We start from the raw sequence: 19,881 nt of genomic DNA on the forward strand, positions 1-19,881 counted from the left end.
CCTTGGGGAAAAGACTTTTTAGCAACACATTTCTTGCTCTTCCAGTCGTATGAATGATGGGAAATGAGGAAAATGATGAAAGAGTGGAGCCTGGAGGCACAAGGAGACAGTCCTAGCAGTTTTCTAATCCCTTTGGATAATCAGGATGTGATGTTCCAGGCTTTGTACTGTTCATTTTCTTTAATTATTCCACAGTGCTAGAAGCTCAGGGTCTCAACTGGCCTATGCTGATTTGCCTCAAATAAAATCAGTGTATTCTACACTAAAGGAAATTAGCTAATGGTTAGTTAAACAGAAGATTTTCCTCAACATTTGTTTGTCTCCATTTCTTTATCAGTTTTCCATTACCTGCAGTTAATCCATCCACTTGCTCCTCTCGTAATTCTCAAACACCTTATACACTTCTTATTTGATGAAGTTTTTGCTTCTCTTTCAGGGATCCTTTACAGAGTCTGCTTTCTTCCACCCACAACAGTTTCTGGAAATCAGACCTCCATTTTATGATACCATAAATTGGCATCCTGGAATTGCTGCTCTACTTTGAAAGAAGTCATCTCTCAAACTGTCTCTTTTTCAATCTCTCCTCTTAAATCAATCCCTTTTCTTCTCTTCCTCTCTGTTGCTCTCCTCTGAATTAAATCTGCTTCTGACATTCAGGGAAATAAACCCTAATACAAGATGCATCTTGTAAGAGCTCAATCTGTCATCTCAATGGAGCTTCTTCCAAAGTGACATTAGTCCTGGACAGGAGGGTAACAGAGCACTGGAACAGGTTGCCCAGGGAGGCTGTGGAATCTCCATCCCTGGAGATATTCAACACCTGTCTGGAGGTCTTAATGTGTAATCTGCTCTAGGGGATCCTGCTCTAGCAGGGAGGTTGGATCAGACAAGGAGATTCAGGTTGGACATTAGGTACAAGCTGTTTCCTGTGAGGGTGGTGAGGTGCTGGAACAGGTTGCCCAGGGATGCTGTGGATGTTCCCTCCCTGGAGGTGTTCAAGGCCAGGTTGGATGGGGCCTTGAGCAACCTGATCTAGCAGGAGGTGTCCCTGCCCATGCAGGGGAGTTGGAACTAGATGTTCTTTAAGGTCCCTTCCAACCCAAACCACTCTATAATTCTATGATTCTATGATCTCCAGAGGTCCATCCCAGCCCCTACCATCTCTCATTCTGTGACTCTGGGACTGTGCAAAGAAAAACAAATTGTCAAGCTCCTGTTTTGCTGTCAGTTAGGGAATACCTTAACAGGTAGTTGCCTAGAAGTAGCCATCAGTGCAGTATTTATCTGTGTTTCTAATATGAATCATTCCAACACTGGATGATTTTCTTATCCATGTGAGCTTCTGATTTTTCAGGCTCTCTTAACCTGTTCCTGGAATGACACGTCAGGTGGTGAATTCCAGAGTTGTTCAAGCCCAAAATAGACATCCCTGCTCTTGTTGGTGGAGGTTTGTGAGGTCAGCAGAGAACATGATGATGATGATCACATCAAGCCTTCTGCTTTGCAGAGGGCAATTTGGTTTACTGCCCAAGTGTGCTGTGTTGTTCTTCTTAATTAGTGGGTGTATCTTCTTGCTGGTGTTTTGCAATGAGGACAAAAGGAAGCAACCATTATTCTTTTTTCCTTTTTTCCATCCTATTAATTATTCCATAGACTGCTCTGAAACATATTCCTTTTCCCTTCTTTCATGAGTAGAAGAGTACTCTAATTATGGCCCTCTGCCCCTTTATGTGGACTTTGTCAACATCTCTTTGTTTCTACATGAATCTTCATGCAATAGGAAGTTGGCTTACTGAAAGTCAGCTCTGAAAGGGGATGGTGAGGCTCAGACATCCCCAGCACAGCCAACCAACATATAGTAAGGAGAGGAATCTGAGTAGGAAACAAGCTTGTATATGTCAAACTGTTATCTGGGAAATATCCCCAAGACATTGCTCTCTGCAACTACCTGAAAGGAGGTTGTAGGGAGGTGGGATTGGCCTCTTCTCCCAAGTGAATAATGACAGGATGAGAGGAAATGGCCTGAAGCTGCTCCAGGGGAGGGTTAGACTGGATATTAGAAAGAATTTCTTTACCAAAAGAGTGGTTGGACAGTGGAACAGGCTGCCCAGGGAGGTGCTGGAGTCACCATCCCTGGGAGTGTTTAAAAGAAATGTAGATATAGTGCTGAGGGACATGATTTAAGCACTGAGTGGGTAAATCAGGTTATGGCAGGGGGATTTAGGTTGGACGTGATGATCTTCAAGGTCCCTTCCAAGCAGGATTTTTCCATGATTCTATGATTACCATTTTTGTTGGTACCAAGACATGCCACGATGCTGGAGCTTGCTCTTTTCTCAGTGTCTGGAGAGCAGTAATTCTGCAGCACAATGACTGGGTCACAGGGATTTCTTCTTACTCAAGGGGACAGATTATGAAACTCAATGCAGTCAGAGGCAACACTTAAGCAGCCAACATGGGGAGAGTGTCTCCTGTTGCCCAGCATCAGAGCCTTCAGCCTGGAGGAGAGCCTGGAGAGGACAAGCCAGGGACACCAAGTGTGAAGTAAGATTGAGGAAGACTGCAAAAAAAACCCCAAACAACCACGGGGAACCTGAGTGACCTCTGTAGAGTAGTACTGCCACCCATTGAGGAAAACTAAAATGGACCTCAAACTGGAGCCATGAGTTGGCTGGATGACAAGAGAGCAGCAGTTAATTTTGAAAAAGGGATGCTTTTCTGACTTTCCATGACTTCTGGAAGATTTTAGAACCAGTGAAGACCTTGCTTTGGTTTTTGCATGGATCTTTTCTCTTGCTTTGTCATTGATTCACTGAATGTTAATTGGATCTGGGCAAACAAGCAGACAGAAGAGGGAGAAGACAGCCAAAATATTTGAGAAGAGCAAAAGACAGCTTAGGTCATAGAATCATAGAATCTTTTGGGTTGGAAGAAACCTTAAACATCATCTAGTTCCAACCCCTCTATGAGCAGGGACACCTTCCACTACACTCAAAATGACATCCAGCCTGGCCTCAACCACTTCCAGAATCAGTGGTCCTTCAGAATCAGTGATGATAGAGACCTGAGTGAGGGATAAGAAGGATCAAAGTTAAACCACCTCCTCCAGGTACCTAATTTAATCAGGTCAAGGGTCCCCTGGCTGATTCAGAGCCTGGTGCAAGTGACTCAGAGCACTCAAATCTGAACTCTTGGGTAATCCAGGCAGAGAGGCAGGTACTTCCCTGGAGCAACCCCAGCTGTCTGAAAGGCACATCTTCCCAAGAGCCCACCAAGTATCCCAGATGTCTCTGCAGAGCAGCTCACCACTGTCATCCAAGAAGTATGCAGCCATGGGAACCAACAAACAGGCAACTCTGGGTGGAGGTGTGTGTAATTAGGGAGCAGCATCTACATGGGAGATGTCACATCAGGATTTCTCAGGAAGGCTGGCAGAGAGGAATCTCCTTTTGCACAACACCTTTGTGGGAAGGAGGGTTCACTAAGGGACCTTTCATGGTTTTACAGCCTCCCATGCCTCAGGGCAATTGCTGCTCCCATCTCTAGATAAGGACACTTTTATATAACTTGAGATGTCATCAAACTTTGGCCCACACACATGGGTTGTGTTGTTGGGTAGTGGGAAACTCAGAACCTATGGGATCAGGGAGAAACCAAGTGAAAGAGAAGCAATCTGGGGCCACTGATGGAGCTGCTCCCTTAGGGATGGGAGTTGTGGCTTCCCAGTGCTGTTCATAACTTCTCCATGCAAGAGCCATAAACAGACCATGGAGCCCTCCATGGCAGAAGCAGGCTTTACCCCATGCCTTCATCCCCTTTGCTCACACATTTTATACTTTCTTTCAGTTGCCAGGTTCACTCCTAACCCAAAATGGGTCAAGTTCAGGTAGAACAAGATATGACCTTTTCTTAAACCTGGATGTTAAAGCAGGTCTGTATTCACAAGCTCAGCAGGTCAAAACCTAGGGCAGTGATGACCCCAGGTTGACCTTTGCCTGTGCCAACCAGCATTGTATCTAGGAAATCCTAAACCTGTGGACAGCAAAGGCTGAAGACTACTTCAAATAGTTCAATTGTCACCATCTTACCATCTGGGTGTGGGATAGAGTATGGCCGTCCAAGACCACAGAACAGTTCTTGGCTCCTTCAAGGTGTTCATCTGTGTGTGCCTTTAAAGCTGGATAGAGAGAAGAAAGCTAAAGAGAGTAGATTGGACAGAAGAATGGAGCCAGCTCAGCTGTGGGGTGGCAGTGCAACAGAAACCATGAGGAAAAAGGATAGTCTCATGATTAAAGACCAAGGAGAAAAATATGAGCTGAGGTTCTAGCAAGAGGTTGGATGTAAAGCCCAAAGACTGGATGAAGAAGCCAGCAAGGAAGGCTGGGAGAGAAACCAGAGCAAATGTATTGCTGGGGGTCAGATGTGAATGGGAGGAAGAATGGACAAGAAGGGATGGAGCAAGTTGGGGTGAGCTAGAGCCATGAGACCACACTTGTTTTCCAAACCTGCTATAAAGATCTAGCTCTTTCTGGGTTTTGTTATTTCTTTGCTCTCAATGAAAACCCAGCAGAGTGAGCAAAGTGTGAAGCTGCTCTCCCTGTGCAATGAGTCTACAGAGAGAAAACCAGCTGGGTGAGCTACACCCAACTAATTACCCTGGGACATCTGGTTGGGTTGACCCTGGTGGAGAGCTTCAGGAGAAAGCATTTCAGCCTCCTGTGACTCACTTTGGAAGAGTTTGAGTAAGCAAATCTCTCCTTCCTAGCTAAGATTATCCACAAGGAAGGTCAGTGCAGGGGAACGACTTCCTTCAATTTGAACCCTGATGGGAAACCCAACCAGCAAGCACAAAAGATTGATTTTCAAAATTCCTATTTTGTTATGGATGAAGCTGAATTTTCAGACTCCAGCAGACACGTGGCAGAAACCATCTGTCTTTTCTGATTATTTTCCTTTCAGCACCATGCAAGGTACTTTTCTCCCCTTCCCAAATAACCCACAATGCTTATAAACAATTTCTGCTGGAAGACCTGAAATAAGTTTAAAGAAAACTTAGTGTCAAGATTCCTTGGTGTTTAGTCCCACCTTGTCCCCTTTGCCTGCTGGAGAGCTCGACAGCCATTTCCTTTCAACCAGCTGACCCAGAAAAGAAATTGAAAAGGAGTTGAACAGGACGCAGTTTACTCTGAAAAGGAGTCACAAAATGACATTTCCACTGATGCAGAAAAATAAAAAGAAAGTCTGGGGAGAGGTTTCCTGAAGTGAATGCAAAGCAATTGCAAGATATTTCAGCATTATTTCAACCCAGCTTGCAGACTTAACACTTCTGCTTTTGTTGCTGCTGACATGGGTGCATCCAACCACTGTGCCCAACCTACCATACCACGCAGGCACACAATAGAAGAAAATAACACTTTATTGTGCCCAGCTTCTGTTTAACAAGTACAATATCAAAAGCTTCCTCAGAGCAAAATGATGTGTGGCGGAAAATGGTATCAATGTAAAAATGGCACAAGAGAATGGGAGGGACAAAATGGAGGGGAAAAAAGCAACAACCCGTGGAGTTATAAAAGCCAATAGTAGCAGAGTTGGTGACTATATGGTGTCTGTATGACTACTGGAGAAGACGGGGCTCTGGGGAGAACTTAGAGGAGTCTTCCAGTACCTGAAGAGTCTAGAGGAAAAATGGAGGTGGACATTTTACAAGGGCATGGAGTGCTAGCATGAGAGGTAACAGTTTCAAGCTGAATGAGGGTAGATTTATATTTGATATTGGGAAGAAGTTATTTCCTGTGAGGGAGATGAGACACTGGATCAGGTTGCCCAGAGAAGCTGTGGCTGCCCCCCCACACACCCAGAAGTGTTTAAGGCCAGGTTGGATGGGGTTTGGAGCAACATGGTGTAGTGGGATGTGTCCCTGCCCGGGGCAGGGGGGTTGGAACAAGATGATCTTTAAGGTCCTAACCCAAACCATTCTATGATTCTATGGTGCCCTTCTGCATGCACAGGGCCCTACATCACATCTTCCTGTCCCAAACACCAGTTTGAGGTAGGGCTGTGCTCTTCTGCACTGGTGTCAGGGCACAGAAAGAGCAAAAAATATTTGCTGATGGGATGTTACCTTCCAGGTAGGAGAAATAGGGCAGCATTTACACTGTACAGATGAGAGCTTGATACCTTGCAGTGCAAGGCCAAGCAGCTCCTTTCCCCCACAAACCCATTCAAAAACCCAGTCGGAGGATGCAGGCGAGACTGGCCAAGGCACCCAGAGCTATCATGGTGTAACTGGTTTTCACACTGCTAGCACCACTGATGTTGCACAAGGATGTCTCACAGCAGCTGGTAGCAACGCCAGCTATGCCAATATTCAGGTCAATTGTTGGGCAATATGCAGAACACTTCTTGGTGATACGCCGGTTACGGTCATCCCCTGAGTGGGTGAGAGAGAAAACAGGAAGAAAAGTCAGGGTTTTAAACTTGTATATTTTTTTTACAGACTTCAATGATAGACTGGCTGTGTGATATTCAGTGGGGAATATGTTCTGTACTTAATGCTGTTTGGTTTCCCTTGGGCTTCATCACACTGCATCATTCCTTCTGTCTATATGACCTATGGAGACTTTCTCCAGGCCTGACAACTCCTCTGCTGCTTTCAGGGCCAGATGAGTGCAACCTAGGGCAGAAATTTGGAGATCTAAAGCATTTGTATCATGTAAGACTGCACGACATCATTGTCACCATGCCTTGATATTGCCCCTGCCAGACTATTGTCCTTTTCAAGTTCCATCACCTCATGAGCATATATATGAGCTGGGAGATGAGCCAGGGGGTTGGTGTAGAGAAAGCCTCTCTCTTCCAATGTTTCCCTCTCCTGGTGTGTTGGAACAACAGTGCAGAATTGTTGGGACATATTGCAATGGAAACGGGCTGCTCTGAGTTCCCACCTCCTGCCAGATTTGCTCTGTGTGTGTTATGATCCTCATGAATTCTTCCACCACACCTCACGACGGGAGGAGGCTCTGCCATCAGCCTACCCTGAACCCCATCTTGTCCTCAGAGCCTTCGAAAAGCTTCACACTTACCAAACCCCGTGGTAGAATAGGTTGTGAGGCAATACTTCTCATTCTCAGAGCACGTGGTTGTGCTGAGACAGTGGATGTTGGAAGATGCATCTTTGCATGTGAAACATGTCAAAGAGAGAGCTGCAAAAGAAGCACACGACACCCATCACTCACCCCTAGAAATATCCATAGGAGCCTAAAACTGCTGGTGCTGGTCCACATGGAGGATCTGTCAAGCCCAACAACCGCAAGCAGACAACCCCCTGGGTCTGTGAAACTTTGCCCTGGGAACTCTCCTGGACCCAAATTACTTTAAGCTCATATTCCTGATGCTGATGTGGTTTGCTTATTTAGTAAGCCTCGAGAGATCTTCCTTCTGGGTGCTTACCTGACTCTCCCACGAATCAATGTAAAACATCTGGCATCCCCAGTGTGCTCTTGGAAAGTGCACTCTAGTCAATTACCACTTGAAGCATGAAGCTCTGGTGGTTTCTTTCCAAACTGGCTCCTCCAAGGCCTGCTTGTCTGCCACTAGTTCTTGCATGGAACGAGATCCTTTCCAAGATCTTTCACACCTTCTTCAAGTCATCTGGAAGGTCCTAGCCTACAGATCCTTTCTCAGAGCACACAAACCATCTGTGAATTATTTAAAAATCTTTTTGAATAGAAAAAGAGAGACACACACCTAAGTGTAACCTTTCTGACCCCCAGAAGCTATCTCAAATGAGGGACAAGTGACCTAGATCTGCCTCTCAGTGTTTTCTGGGAAGTTGGATGCTTTCACTTGGCTGGTTCATTTTCAGAGCTCTCGTCTGTGTCAGGGGGCAATCTTGGACTTGTAGAAGACAGGGCTCAGCAAATCACTCCCTTGGCTGCAGTAGATCCCTTTTTTACAGTTTTCTGTGGGTGATGGCTGCCTAAAACCACAAGATGCATCCATCTGTAACGCCGTGCATCAGCAAAGAGCTGTGCTGATCTGAAGGAACGAATAGAGCTTGCACTCAAACAAGCTGAAGCAGTCATTCATAGCAGAGAGATCCTCAGGGAAGGCTTATCTGCATGTTAAGGGAAATTTCCTACTCATCTGTTTAGTTGGAGCAAACATTCCTGCAGTAGTGTCACCCTCTGGGGATTAGGTTCATTCTTGTAATTTCCAGGCTGCCCCTATTTATGGTCAGTTAATACCCAACTTATTTTGGTAGCAGCACTGTCCTTTGCCTTCCTTGCTCTTCATCTCCCCTCATTCTTCTCCTCCCTTATCCAAGCTCCTTTGTCCTCATTGTTGCTTTTGCCAGCAATGTCCCAACCTCATTGCTGCCCTTGTTTGACCTTAGGTAAGCTCATCTGGCTCCCTAGTGGCCCACTAGCCCAGACAGTGACCTGGGTGACCAGGGTGTGCCAGATAATTCACAGGAAGCCACTAAACTGCCTTTTAGGGCACTATTCATCCTTCTCTGTTTCTGGAAACTGTCTTCTCTCCCCACTCCAGCTAAGAGCACCCTTGCCCTTTCCATGACCAACCAGCAGTAACCATCAATTTTCCCTCGTGCTCTGTAGTCCTCACAGATCCTACTCTCCTTCTCTTGTCTCTCACTGAAGAACAGCCAACAGAGGACACAGAGGCCAGGCAAATGGGCTTGCAGTGACTCAGATCCCATCTCCCTCTGTTCCTACACTCAACACCTTTACGATTTCAAAAGCCTCAGACCTGGTACTTGGCTCACTCTGACTGGGTAAGATTGCTGTAGTTTGCTTCCTGCCTTGGTCATGGTCATTTCCATCTCTAGACTCTCTTGGGTCTCCTGCCTGGCTCTTGCTTTCAGTGTTCTCCTGACATTGCAGCTTCAATCCCTTTTTTCTTTTTCCCAAACCTGGGACCCTCCTGTATCTGCACTAGAAGCCATGTGGCTCCATTCTCTTTTCTTCTGCAACCTCCATGCAGGCACATTTCTGCTCCACCCAGCTGGAAACCACCCTTTCCTCTCAGGAAAAAAAAAAAAAAAAAAAAAGCACATCAGAGCAAAGTTCCCAAATTGGGTTTTCCAGACATGTAACTCATTTTATTCTGTAATTAATGCAGCTTCTTTAATCAAGCCCATTCCAAGAACAACATCCTGAATGTCTGCAGGACAGCTGGCATGCTTGTTGCATGCCCAGCTCCTTTGTCATCCCAACCTCATAAAGCTTCTAATTTAAGACTCTGGTTGTCCTGGGACCCTTCTAGCCAGGGGACAAGCACCTTCAGGGGCGATTTTGCCAACATCTCTGTGTGTTCAAGAGGTTTCTCTCTCACTCTCACTTACTCTAGATGATTCCAGAGGCATGTGGGCTCCTAAGCTGATAGCCCAGTTGAGACCCTGAAGTCATGTGGGACTATTTTGATCCTCTGTTCTGGGAAGAATAACAATTGCTCCTGCTACTGAAAAACACTTTGGATTTTATTGTGTTTGTGGAGATAACTGTTGCAACGAGGGCTGAGTGTGGAGGGGAACAATATTCCTTTAGGAATGCACCTTGCTCAGGAGGAAAACCTGGGGTTAAACCAGGCTGCCTTTGGAGGTCTCCTGTTTGTGCCTAGCCAGACCTCTGCTCTAGCTGAAAAAGAATATTCCTCATGGAAGACTTTATGTGAATAATTCAAGCCACCCAGATAACTTACATGTGTAAAGCAAGTGCTGGCAGATGCAGGATTTACACTGTTAAAATCAGTCAGGTTCAGGATTAATTGGAGCAGCAACCAGCCTTCTGCCTAGATTGCACAGCAAAGTGGTGCTGTGTGTGTGTTAATTTTCACCAACAACTTTAGTAATTTTGTTGTCTTATTGTGTGATCTTTTAAAGACAAAAAATGTGCAGTTGATAAGTTGCAGGGAAGGATCTTTTTACTGCCTCAACTTTCTCAACCCCATTGAGCAAAATGATTTAGCACATTCAAGCCTGTGAAGTCCCACAGTAAGAACATTTACAGCCTCAGATTTTATGTGAGCCCAAGAGCTCTGCTAGACCAGGACCAGAATGGCCAGTAATTTGCAGGTAAAGCTCTACAGCAGAACTTGAGAAAAAATAGTGTGCAGTAAGGCAAAAGCCCCCTCAACTCAGGAATAGTTCCCATGGAATAGTCAGAGGGATATTCAGGGCTGCACTGTCTGTTCTTTCCCTGACCCACAGCCCAACCCTGTGTAAATGGGACATTTTCCCCATTTGCACTTCCTTGGAAGTGTCCAAGGGCAGGTTGGATGAGGCTTTGAGCAACCTGGTCTAGTGGGAGGTGTCCCTGCCCATGGCAGGTCGGTTGGAATTACATGATCTTTGAGGTCCCTTCCAACCCAAACCATTCTACAATTCTATGATTCCAGAGGGACAGGCAGCAGTCCTTGGCAGAGCCCAGCCAGGTAGGATTAAAGTGTGGGTTCCTAGTACATCAGAAAGTCATCAGCATGAGAATGGGACTCTGCATCTCCATCCCAGACCTGGGATCAACATCGGCAGAGTTGCACCTCAAAGCAACAAGCTGCAAGAAAGAGATGGGAGCCAGAATTACATTTCCTTGTGGCGTGACCATCTCAAGCAATTTAGGTAATGATAGATTGTAATCCCAAGCAATAAATGAGCAAATTAAAAAAAAAAAAAAAAAAAAGGAATCAGGTTGTAGTTCTAAGTCAGATTTGCAGCTTTATTGTTCATCTTGTCCTTTGCCTGCCCAATTCTGTGCAGCCCTCAACTAACCCTCCTTCTCACTGGGTTGCACCAAAGACTCTCCACTGCCTACACAGCTACTCCAGGGGCTGTGGGCTGAGTGTTTCATCCCCCACTTCAGCTCCCCAGCACCCTTCCAACATCTGCTGGGGATGTGTCCCCTGGATTCTTATCCTGAAGACTGGAATAGAATGGATTCATAGATTACTCTCTAGAATTAACGACCCTTCAGCTTTACCATCCATGCGGCAAAATTCCCTTGTCAGCCCACAATAAAACAATCAGAGGTGCCCCTGCTCTTAGCAAGCAGGTTGGAAACTTATGATCTCTAGGATCCCTTCCAACCTTAACCATTCTATGATTCTATAATATCCAAGACAAGCCCCAGCTCTGGGGGTCCCGTCAGTGCAAAACAATCCTTGGAGACTCACCCCTCTCAGTGCACAGGGCTGTGATCAGCACGACAAGAAGAGAAGTCTTCATTCTTTATAGGTCTTCCAGCCTCCAAAATAAGCAGGACTCAGCCAGGGCAGGTTTTATACCTCTGCAATGTTTGCTTTGATGCTAAGATAATAACTACGGGGCTGCTGTGTCAGGTGGTGGATAATTGATAATAACGTGTCAGCGCTTGTGTATGGGATGAAATAAGTTGGAAATCTAAACAAGCTCGTGTTCTCCCCCCTCCAATTCCTTTCCTCTTAGTTGTTTCACAATGCAGTTTGTTCATCTAGAGTTAATTATGCAACAGTTTCTAATTCTGGGTAAGTGGAAGAAAAGCAAAACACCAAAACAAAACAGCGTCCAAGTAAGAAGAGGAATGTTTTCCTTTCCAGGCCAGCTTCTGTCTCAGAGCAGGCTGCATCCTTAATAATTCCACCCTCAGACACTGTTTTAATGCATATGGAAATGGATTGAATTTAAAATTGAAAGTGGGATTGAAACTTCTACAAAATGTCTCCAAGGATTGGCAATGCTGCTCGATCAGAAGAGCAGTATCATTCCACTGCATTTCATAGGGGACCAGGCATCATTTTCTTTGGGCCTTTTAAAGACAGAAGTTCAAAATCATAAATATTTCTCTTCAAAAAATGGCTATTTTATCGGAGAGAAAATGTTATTAAAAATAAACACCACTGTGCAAGGAAAAAGACCACTTCAATTAAAAAATAGAAACAACACCCTCTCCCATTACCTTGAAAAAGCTGTGATTAGGTTGTTTGGGTTTTTTTTAACAAACTCCAAGAAATGTCAAGGAGAAAAAAAAAAAGAACAAATTAATGCATGGAGGATAAGGGATGGCCTGATCAAGGATCTCAACTCATTAAGTCTTCAGGAAAAAAAATAATTATAGCCAGCCAAAATTATGTGAAATGCCAAATGGGAAAACTCCACTGGATTTCCATATGGTGCTCTTTATTCCTTCCTTTTTATGATGTTTCATCTTATCTCCCTGTATAAAATCGGAATTTTTCCCCTCTTCTTCTGATTGCTGTTGCTTTTTCCTCCCATCATTGCCTTTCTGCCATCTCGTTGTGGGGACAGAGGCACAGTCCCAGAAATCCAGCTGGATCCCTTCCACTTGTCACTCGAGAGCTGCAGGAGCAACCTGTGTGCCCTGAGCCTCTTCCAGCAACTCTGTCCCTTGCTGTTCTCCATCTGTTTTATTTCCTTTATTTATCTTAGCCTCCAAGTTGCTCAGATATCCATCTACCATTGAATTATTTGGGCTTACAGAATCACAGAATCTTAGGGGTTGGAAGGGACCTCCAAAACTCATCGAGTCCAACCCCCCTGCCAGAGCGGGACCAAAAAAAACTAGGGCAGATCACTCAGAAACACATCCAGACAGGTCTTGAAAGTCTGCAGAGAAGGAGACTCCACAACCTCTCTGGACAGCCTGTCCCAGGGCTCTGTAACCTACCATATGACCCACTGTTGGGGATTGCAGTAGTTTACTTACAGAATATTAGAATTAATTGTGTGCTCACTTTAAGTTACCCCAAATGGAAACTTGTTTTGCTTAGCTTAGCATGAGTGAGTTTGGTTAGTGCTGAGGTCTTAGTCCAAAAGCCGTAACTGAACTTTAGCTGAACTTTAGCTTCACAGAAATGGAGAAGTCCTGGGAGTCCTGCACAATGAGATCAGCTGGACCAAGCCTATAATTCCAGGAAAAGATCTTCAAGTGAAGATGCTCCACCTGAAGACAACAGATGACAGATGAGACCAGAATGTGAATAAGATGGATGGAACTGCATGAGTAGATAGAATCTGAAAGATGTTGCTACAATTATTGTAGAAGAAGAAGTGCTACTAAACAAATTGATTGGACAAAAGGTCCATGCATGTCGTGTGATCAAGGGCATGAAGCTCTGATGGAATAGAATGTGAGGCCTTAAAAGGCACTAGGAAACAGCCAGAGGGGTCAGTCTTTGGAGGGTCCCAGCTTGAGCTGAAATAAACCAACTGTGGCAGAACCTAGGGTCCAGACTCTACGGTTGGAGGCTAAGACTGGATCCAGCCACACCTAGACTCCTCCCTGAGAAGGAGTTTAGCAACCAAGGAGGTCCAGTCTGAACCTTGCAACTTGGTGGGAAGAGTCCTCTTGGGCTCTTCCATAAGACTCACTTACCAGCACGATCTCACTGAAGAGGCATGCCCAGTTCTTAGGGTGATGTAACTCTTTCCAACACCCCTGAATTGGATGTATAAATATTGTCAGGACGGAGACCTGCGTGACTAAGGTGAGGAAACTTCTGCTTTCTCAATAGGTGCAGCATGAAACTCAGTTGGAGCAGAGGTGGCAATTAACCAAGAGAGCTCAAAGGGAAGGCGTTGTTTGGCTTCATAAGACCTTTGTAAGGCACCAAACAGGAGGAAAACAGAAGCTGGCACCTTCCATGCCTGGCAGTTCAACCCTTTCTTCCTTATGAAGTATTTTATTTTCCCCAGTCTGGATGAGATTTTTATGAGCCTTTATCGGTGAATCAACTTTTATTGCTGCCTATTTGAAGTAAGAGCAGGGAAGGGAGCTCTAGTCACAAGGCAATGCCATCCTGCCATGTCGTGCTGCAGAGGCAGCCCACGTTCAGTTTTATTTCAGCCAGCAGCATCCATTAACAGGTACAGAAATAGCAGCTCAGCAAGGCACTTTCCCCCCCCCTTGTAGTCTCACCCAAGCAAAAACTAAAATATCTCTTGTCTCCTGCAAGCTGCTGAGATTTTGAGATGGCAAGAGTGTGTTTCTTAAAGGAGTTATTGCAGGATCTCTGACAGTCAAGATTTTCCATCAGATGGAATTTCCATCAGATGGAATTTCCATTAGGGGGTCCTGTGGTCTTGCACTCTTCCAGCTGGTCCCCTATGTCCTTCTGATATGAATGTTGCCTTCATCCCTCACTCATGCCAGGTGAGATAAATTGAAAAGGGCCCATGGGGGTAGAAAGGACACAGCTGATTAGGACACCAGAGGAAGCAAGGCAAGGGAGAAGACAATATCAGAGTTTACAAGTACTGTGGAGTTATGTACTTCAAGATTTTGGAAAGTGTAACAGAGGAATTAACTGGGGGTGGAGGATGAGGTGGGAAGGTTAATTCCCTTGACACAATTGCTGAGTGGAGAAGGAAGGAGAATGTTTTGCTCATCTTCTAAACCTTGAAATTGTTATGTGAGAAGGGCAAATGCTTGTTTTATTTTGATGGAAAAGTGTGGTTTTCATGAAACAGAAGCTGACATTTGAAAGTAACTGTGAAACTGAGGGGTTTTTACTACATGTGGATTTTCAATTTGGCCAACAACTTAGAGAAGCTTTTCGGGGGTTATTGTGATTAACATATAGGAAAAGTGACAGGAAAAGTGGTTAAAAAGAAGCACAAACCTCGAAGTTGCAGTTTGTCCCTCAGCACAGAAATGCCACAACGGTCCTGTTCTTTATTGGCCCATCTCATATTTAAAGAAATGCTGGGACACTTTCATTGCTTAGAAATTAAATCTTTACAGGGTGATTAAGTGTAATCCCATTTCACAGCCCTCGGCCAGCACTGCGGTTTCTCCCCGTTGCAGCCTGTCTTGAGCATTGGTGGAGCAGAATGTCCCTCAAATCCAGCTGGGCTGCAGACATCAGGGCTTTTGTCCAGCTGCCACTTCTATACAAGCCTTCTCAAATTCAGCCCTGCACTTTTAAGCTCCACAGATGGAAATTATGCACCCTCCAGCTCCAAGAGAACAGGTATTTTGCCCGTCTTAGCAATAGCTCCACTCCTGCAAGAGCTGCAGGGGTTCTTCACCCCATCACCTCCATCCCCAAGAGCTGCAGATGATCTCCACCCCATCTCCTCCACCCCCAAGCCTAGAAATGCAGCAGTGATGGAGGAAAGAGAAGGAGCAGAGACCTCCCCACCAGATTAGACACCCATTGCCTCTTCCAAGCTCTTTCTGCCTGTTCCCCCTGTCCCTGCAGGGAAGTCAAGAGCAAGCACTCAACAGCTTCTTCTCCAAGCCTGCAAGGAGGTCCCTTTTTCCATGAGGACAGATCCTAGCAGCACCATCCTCACCTTGGACATCTCCAGCATCTTGGTGTGGGCCCTTTACCAATTTCAGATGCTGAAACCATCCACCCTGCAGAGATCACAGGACTTTGGAGCACAGCCAGGAGCACAACCGATACCAGGCAAACCTCCAGACGTGTTAACAGTTACAAAACAATCCTGGCTTTTGCTTGCAATGGGAACAACACAAACAGCTTTGACCTTTCCAGATTGACACCTTCATGCATTAGCACTGAGTGATCAGGCAGAACATCTGGCTTTGTGGAGTGTCTGCCTCGAGCTACTGGATGCAACTGAGCCAATTGAGTAAGGCAGCCAGAAGAAGACTTCCAGGTGCTAAAACAGAGGAATTCAACATGAAGTAAAGATTCAGAGTACAGTCCTTTCTGGCAGAGCTGTTTTCTCAGGCTGATCTTACTGTGGATATAGCAAGCACACTCTAGAATAACATAAATCTTTATTTTGTCTGACAATTGTCACAAACACGCTATCAAAAGAGCCTTCCCAGGGACAATTAGTATAAAACAACAAATGATACAGGGGAGAAAAATAGGAGATGTGCCCTTTTGTGGATGGGATCTGAAGCAGTGACTTGGAAAGAACAGGATAGCATAGACCCTGTTGGAGACACTGGACAGAGGGTATTGGTTTCTCAGTTGGGGAATACCTTGCAGGTTCTTGGGATGTCATATCTTCTCCCACCCCTCATCACAATCCTGCCCTGATGACACCGATCAGACTGGCCACGACTCCCAGGAACATCACAGCGTAGCTGATTTTGATGCTGTTGGCACCACTGAAGTTGCAGAGGGAGGTGCTGCAGCATTTGGTGGAGTAAGCTGCCACACCAAAGTTCACGTTCGTCTCAGGACAGTCTACAGAACATTTCTTGGTGATGCGGTGCCCCATGTCCTTGCCTGGGTGAAGAACAGACAAGAAAGGAGAGATGTGACCTAAGAATGTTCTGCAAGAGTTGACCAGAGGACAACAGAAGGAGGTATAATGCACTAGGCCTGATTTGCATTGCAGGAATAAAAACTATCAGTGGATTTGATGAGTGCTGGGTGAGTATCCACAAATCTGGATCAAATGCATGACACTAAAGAGTCTTTGATAGAAACCCACACCATACTTCCTGTAGGACTGCAAAAAAACACCACTTTCAAGGCATTTTTGGTTCCTAAAATCACATGCCATACATCCCACCCTTTTCCATCCTCCATCACAAAGCATGTGTGTGAGCTCAGATCAAGCAACAAGGTCTGCTCATGAAAATCTGTGTTCTTCAACCAGCTCTGCCACAAGGTGGTGAGGAGCACACTGCAGGTGGTGGATCACAGAGCACCACTGAGGCATGCACACACCTTATGTGTTGTGATCTCTGAACACCAGTGGTCAGTTCATTCCAACCAGACCAACAACTGCCATAAAAAAAATTCTTGCCCATCAGTGTCTGTGGAGGAAGGGAATAAAAAAAAAGGTCCTTCAGTTGTCACTGGTACTCACCAAGCCCAGCAGTGCTGTATGTGGTCGTACAGAACTTCTCATTGTCATCACACTTGTAGGTTTTAAGACAGTTCCAGTTGGAGTGCTCGTTGTCACATACGTAGCAAAACAGGGAGGAAACTGGGAAGAGCACACATGGCACATATTAGTGGTTCCCAGCAATGCCCACCTGGGAAGAAAGTGTCGAAAGCCATGTCCCTTCTTGGGAAATACAAGGTGAAAAGTACCTTATGAACAAGTTCTCATGACAAGTGAATAAGAAGTTGGTTTGGATCAACAAAGCTGTAAAAGCAAACAAATGGACCCAAACAAACTTCCCTTCTTTCCTTGAGATTTTCAGTGACTAAACCTGAAAATACATGTTTTCAGCCCCAGCAGGACTCTCAGGTGACCTCCTTTTTCCCCCGTGGACTCCCCAAGATCTCTTGGCCTGGTTGACAGCCAACCTGCAGCAACAGATCTTACAACCTGCCCAGCTGGGTCTAATATAGATCTGGCAATGAGAGGATGAACTGGCTGTGTTCTCAGGTGAGAGCTTAATTTTTAGCATTTTCAGGTTGCATCTCCAAGACATTGTACAGACAGGAATGAATTAAGACCCCCTAAGACCCCCCAGCAAGTTAAATTACTGAGCACAGAGACACATTAAAGGGAGTTCCCCTGAGAGAGGTTGCTCTGGACAATAGAGAGATTATTTCAACCAGCCCCTGGAACAATGTGTTCTCAGTGATATTATTAGCAAGGCTGAGCAAGATCTATTACAAAGCCAGAAGGAGGCTGGATATGTATTTCTGAACAAAGCTGAAGGAAATGGAGTTAAATCTCCAGGCTGGCCAGCTGGCCATGCTAGAAACACAGGCACGTGCCATCTCGTTCCTTGGAGGTGGACTCAGAACTGTTAGAAGCTGTGTTCCTCCTGTTCAGAGTCCCATGAAATGCTCCTCATTTCTGAGCAGAGGTGACAGAAGCAGTTAAGCCCAGAGCAGGCTCTTCTACTGTCAGTAGTGGTGGAGAGCTCTGGGTGACCAAATCGATCAAGGTGACCAAATTGCAAACCACAGAGGGTCCTCCTTTAGGCTGAAATTCCCCTGGATTTGTTTCTGCTGCTTTTCTCAATGAAGGAAGGCTCTTTTTATTATGTTTTTTTTTTTTTCTTACTGAACAAATCTTCATTTGAATTCAAACATGTTTTTAACAAGGGAACTCCTCTCTAGGACACTCCAAATCCCAGCTGCTCTAAGTTCCAATTCCACTGTGAAGTTGAACCTACCCATGATCCTTGGTTAGGCAATTCCAGAAGTAGCTTCAAAAGAGAATTAAAAGCCATTTTAGGCCTTAACTACCCCAAGTAAGAGAAAAAAGGGCCTTCCCTCTGTGATCTGGGGAGCTCAGGTGCCTTGGGCACAGCTTTGGAGCCTGCTCTGGTTTTCTCAGCTCATGACTGTCTTGCTCTGAAACCTCTCCAGATGCTCTTTTCTAGTGCTAGGTGTTGTGAGCGCAGGTGTTTTCCATCACAGCAGATAAAATCATCCTTGCAGCATTCTGGTTTTAACTTCTCTGTAAGTGACTATTCAGCACCCGCTGTTTCTCCATGACTTGGGTAAGCTGAGCCTTTCAACTCTCCTCTGGAGATCCCCCAACCCAAGCTGTGGGCTACTGTCTTTTTGCAAGCCGTGCCAAAGCAATACCAGGCACGCTGCCTAGCAACTTTCATTGCATTCTGCAGCCCCTGTAGCTCTCTCTGATCTGCTTTTCTGCCAGAACTCACCAAGCTGTTCAAACCACTTTCTGTGCAGATGGAGCTGAGACCTCAGCATGTATGTGAAAGCAACTGAAGTGCACTTGTGTTCACTGACTGATGCAAGAAAAATCCCTCTCAGTCAGGAAACAATAACAGCTTAAACCATTATAGCTGTTGTAAAGCCTTGACTGAGCCTGGGCTCCACCCTCCATTAGCTCTAGCTTTGCAAATGCAGCCAGAAATAACCTTAATGGTGCAAAAAGTCTTGCAGTACTCCTTGGGATTGCAAATATATGCACAGAGCCAGTCTTTCTCAACTGGATATTTCCACACAATTATCTAGTTAGATCCACAGCTCCTTTGGAAAGAGCAAAGAGCCTCGTAGATCCCATTACAAACACACTCCTTCCCAGACACTTTAAAAAGCTCTTCAAACCCATGAGCAAAGAGCTCTTAGGCTTTCTAATATCTGCCAGCAACCTAGTTTCTTAATTTCAATGTCATTGTGGGAAATAAAGTGAAACTCTGGCAGAAGGTGCCGTATCAGTGTCAACCACATTAGCTTTCTCAACAACTCTTTGAGTTTCATTCAGGAACAAAACCAGAACCAAAGCCAAACCTGGGAGCCCAGCTAAAATCTTATTACCATTTTTCAGTCCACATGTCTGTCTTCAGATAAGTGTGGTCGGAGCTTGATACTTGAGGGTAAGAAAAATCAGAGTGGTGAGTTCATCTTCTTTGGGTTATAGGTACCTTGGAGGAACTCCTGCAGAAGCTAAGACTCAACCACACTAAATATTGCTTGACACAACTGCTGCAAAAAGAAAAACTCCACTACCAAGACCTCACTAATTGCAATAAAAGCTGTCAAACCTTCTTGTCCCAGCATTATCTCTCATTTCTCTTCTGGTATTTCCATCCTCTTCATCTGGCTCTCCCAGCCTCCAAATCTCCTTACCTTGCTCTGCACACAGGACTCCCACCAGCAGGGTGATCAGAAAAGCCTTCATGGTTGCTGCGCCCTCAGACACAAACAATGTGGGATGGAGCACCAGGGAAACGTTTTATACTGGGCCTGCATTTGCTTTGGCTTCTTTTGATTGCAGTAATTTGAGGTTTGGGGAGTGACATCTCTGAAGATCTGATCCCTGATAGGTGTGTTTCTGCGTAGGAACCTATTAAGAAGCTCCAGGTAGCAATTATTATTTTTTTTTTTTTTCCCACATCTCCCTCAGATCTAATCTTTTTTTCCAAGGCCTACTCCTGCTGACTGTGTCCACATTGCTAATTTGGGGAGTAATTTATCTGACTCAAACATGGGTGTCCCTTCTTA

At 45.3% G+C, this 19,881-nt stretch overlaps 2 protein-coding genes across 2 annotated transcripts; both read right to left on the minus strand.

Moving 5' to 3' along the window:
- Window positions 1-5,400: 5,400 nt before the first annotated feature.
- On the minus strand, window positions 5,401-11,431 carry LOC127381004 (lymphocyte antigen 6E-like). The gene is made up of 3 exons (XM_051610751.1): window positions 11,188-11,431; window positions 7,083-7,202; window positions 5,401-6,430 (listed from the first exon to the last, which is right to left on the minus strand). The coding sequence occupies exons 1-3, from the start codon at window positions 11,237-11,239 to the stop codon at window positions 6,222-6,224; spliced, it is 381 nt and encodes a 126-aa protein (XP_051466711.1). The 5' UTR covers window positions 11,240-11,431; the 3' UTR covers window positions 5,401-6,221.
- A 4,578-nt stretch (window positions 11,432-16,009) lies between these two features.
- Window positions 16,010-19,570, minus strand: LOC127381342 (lymphocyte antigen 6E-like). The gene is made up of 3 exons (XM_051611575.1): window positions 19,507-19,570; window positions 16,808-16,927; window positions 16,010-16,218 (listed from the first exon to the last, which is right to left on the minus strand). The coding sequence occupies exons 1-3, from the start codon at window positions 19,556-19,558 to the stop codon at window positions 16,010-16,012; spliced, it is 381 nt and encodes a 126-aa protein (XP_051467535.1). The 5' UTR covers window positions 19,559-19,570.
- Between the last annotated feature and the right edge of the window lie 311 nt (window positions 19,571-19,881).

Source organism: Apus apus, chromosome 2 (genome assembly GCF_020740795.1).
Source record: "Apus apus isolate bApuApu2 chromosome 2, bApuApu2.pri.cur, whole genome shotgun sequence".
Lineage (NCBI taxonomy): Eukaryota > Metazoa > Chordata > Aves > Apodiformes > Apodidae > Apus > Apus apus.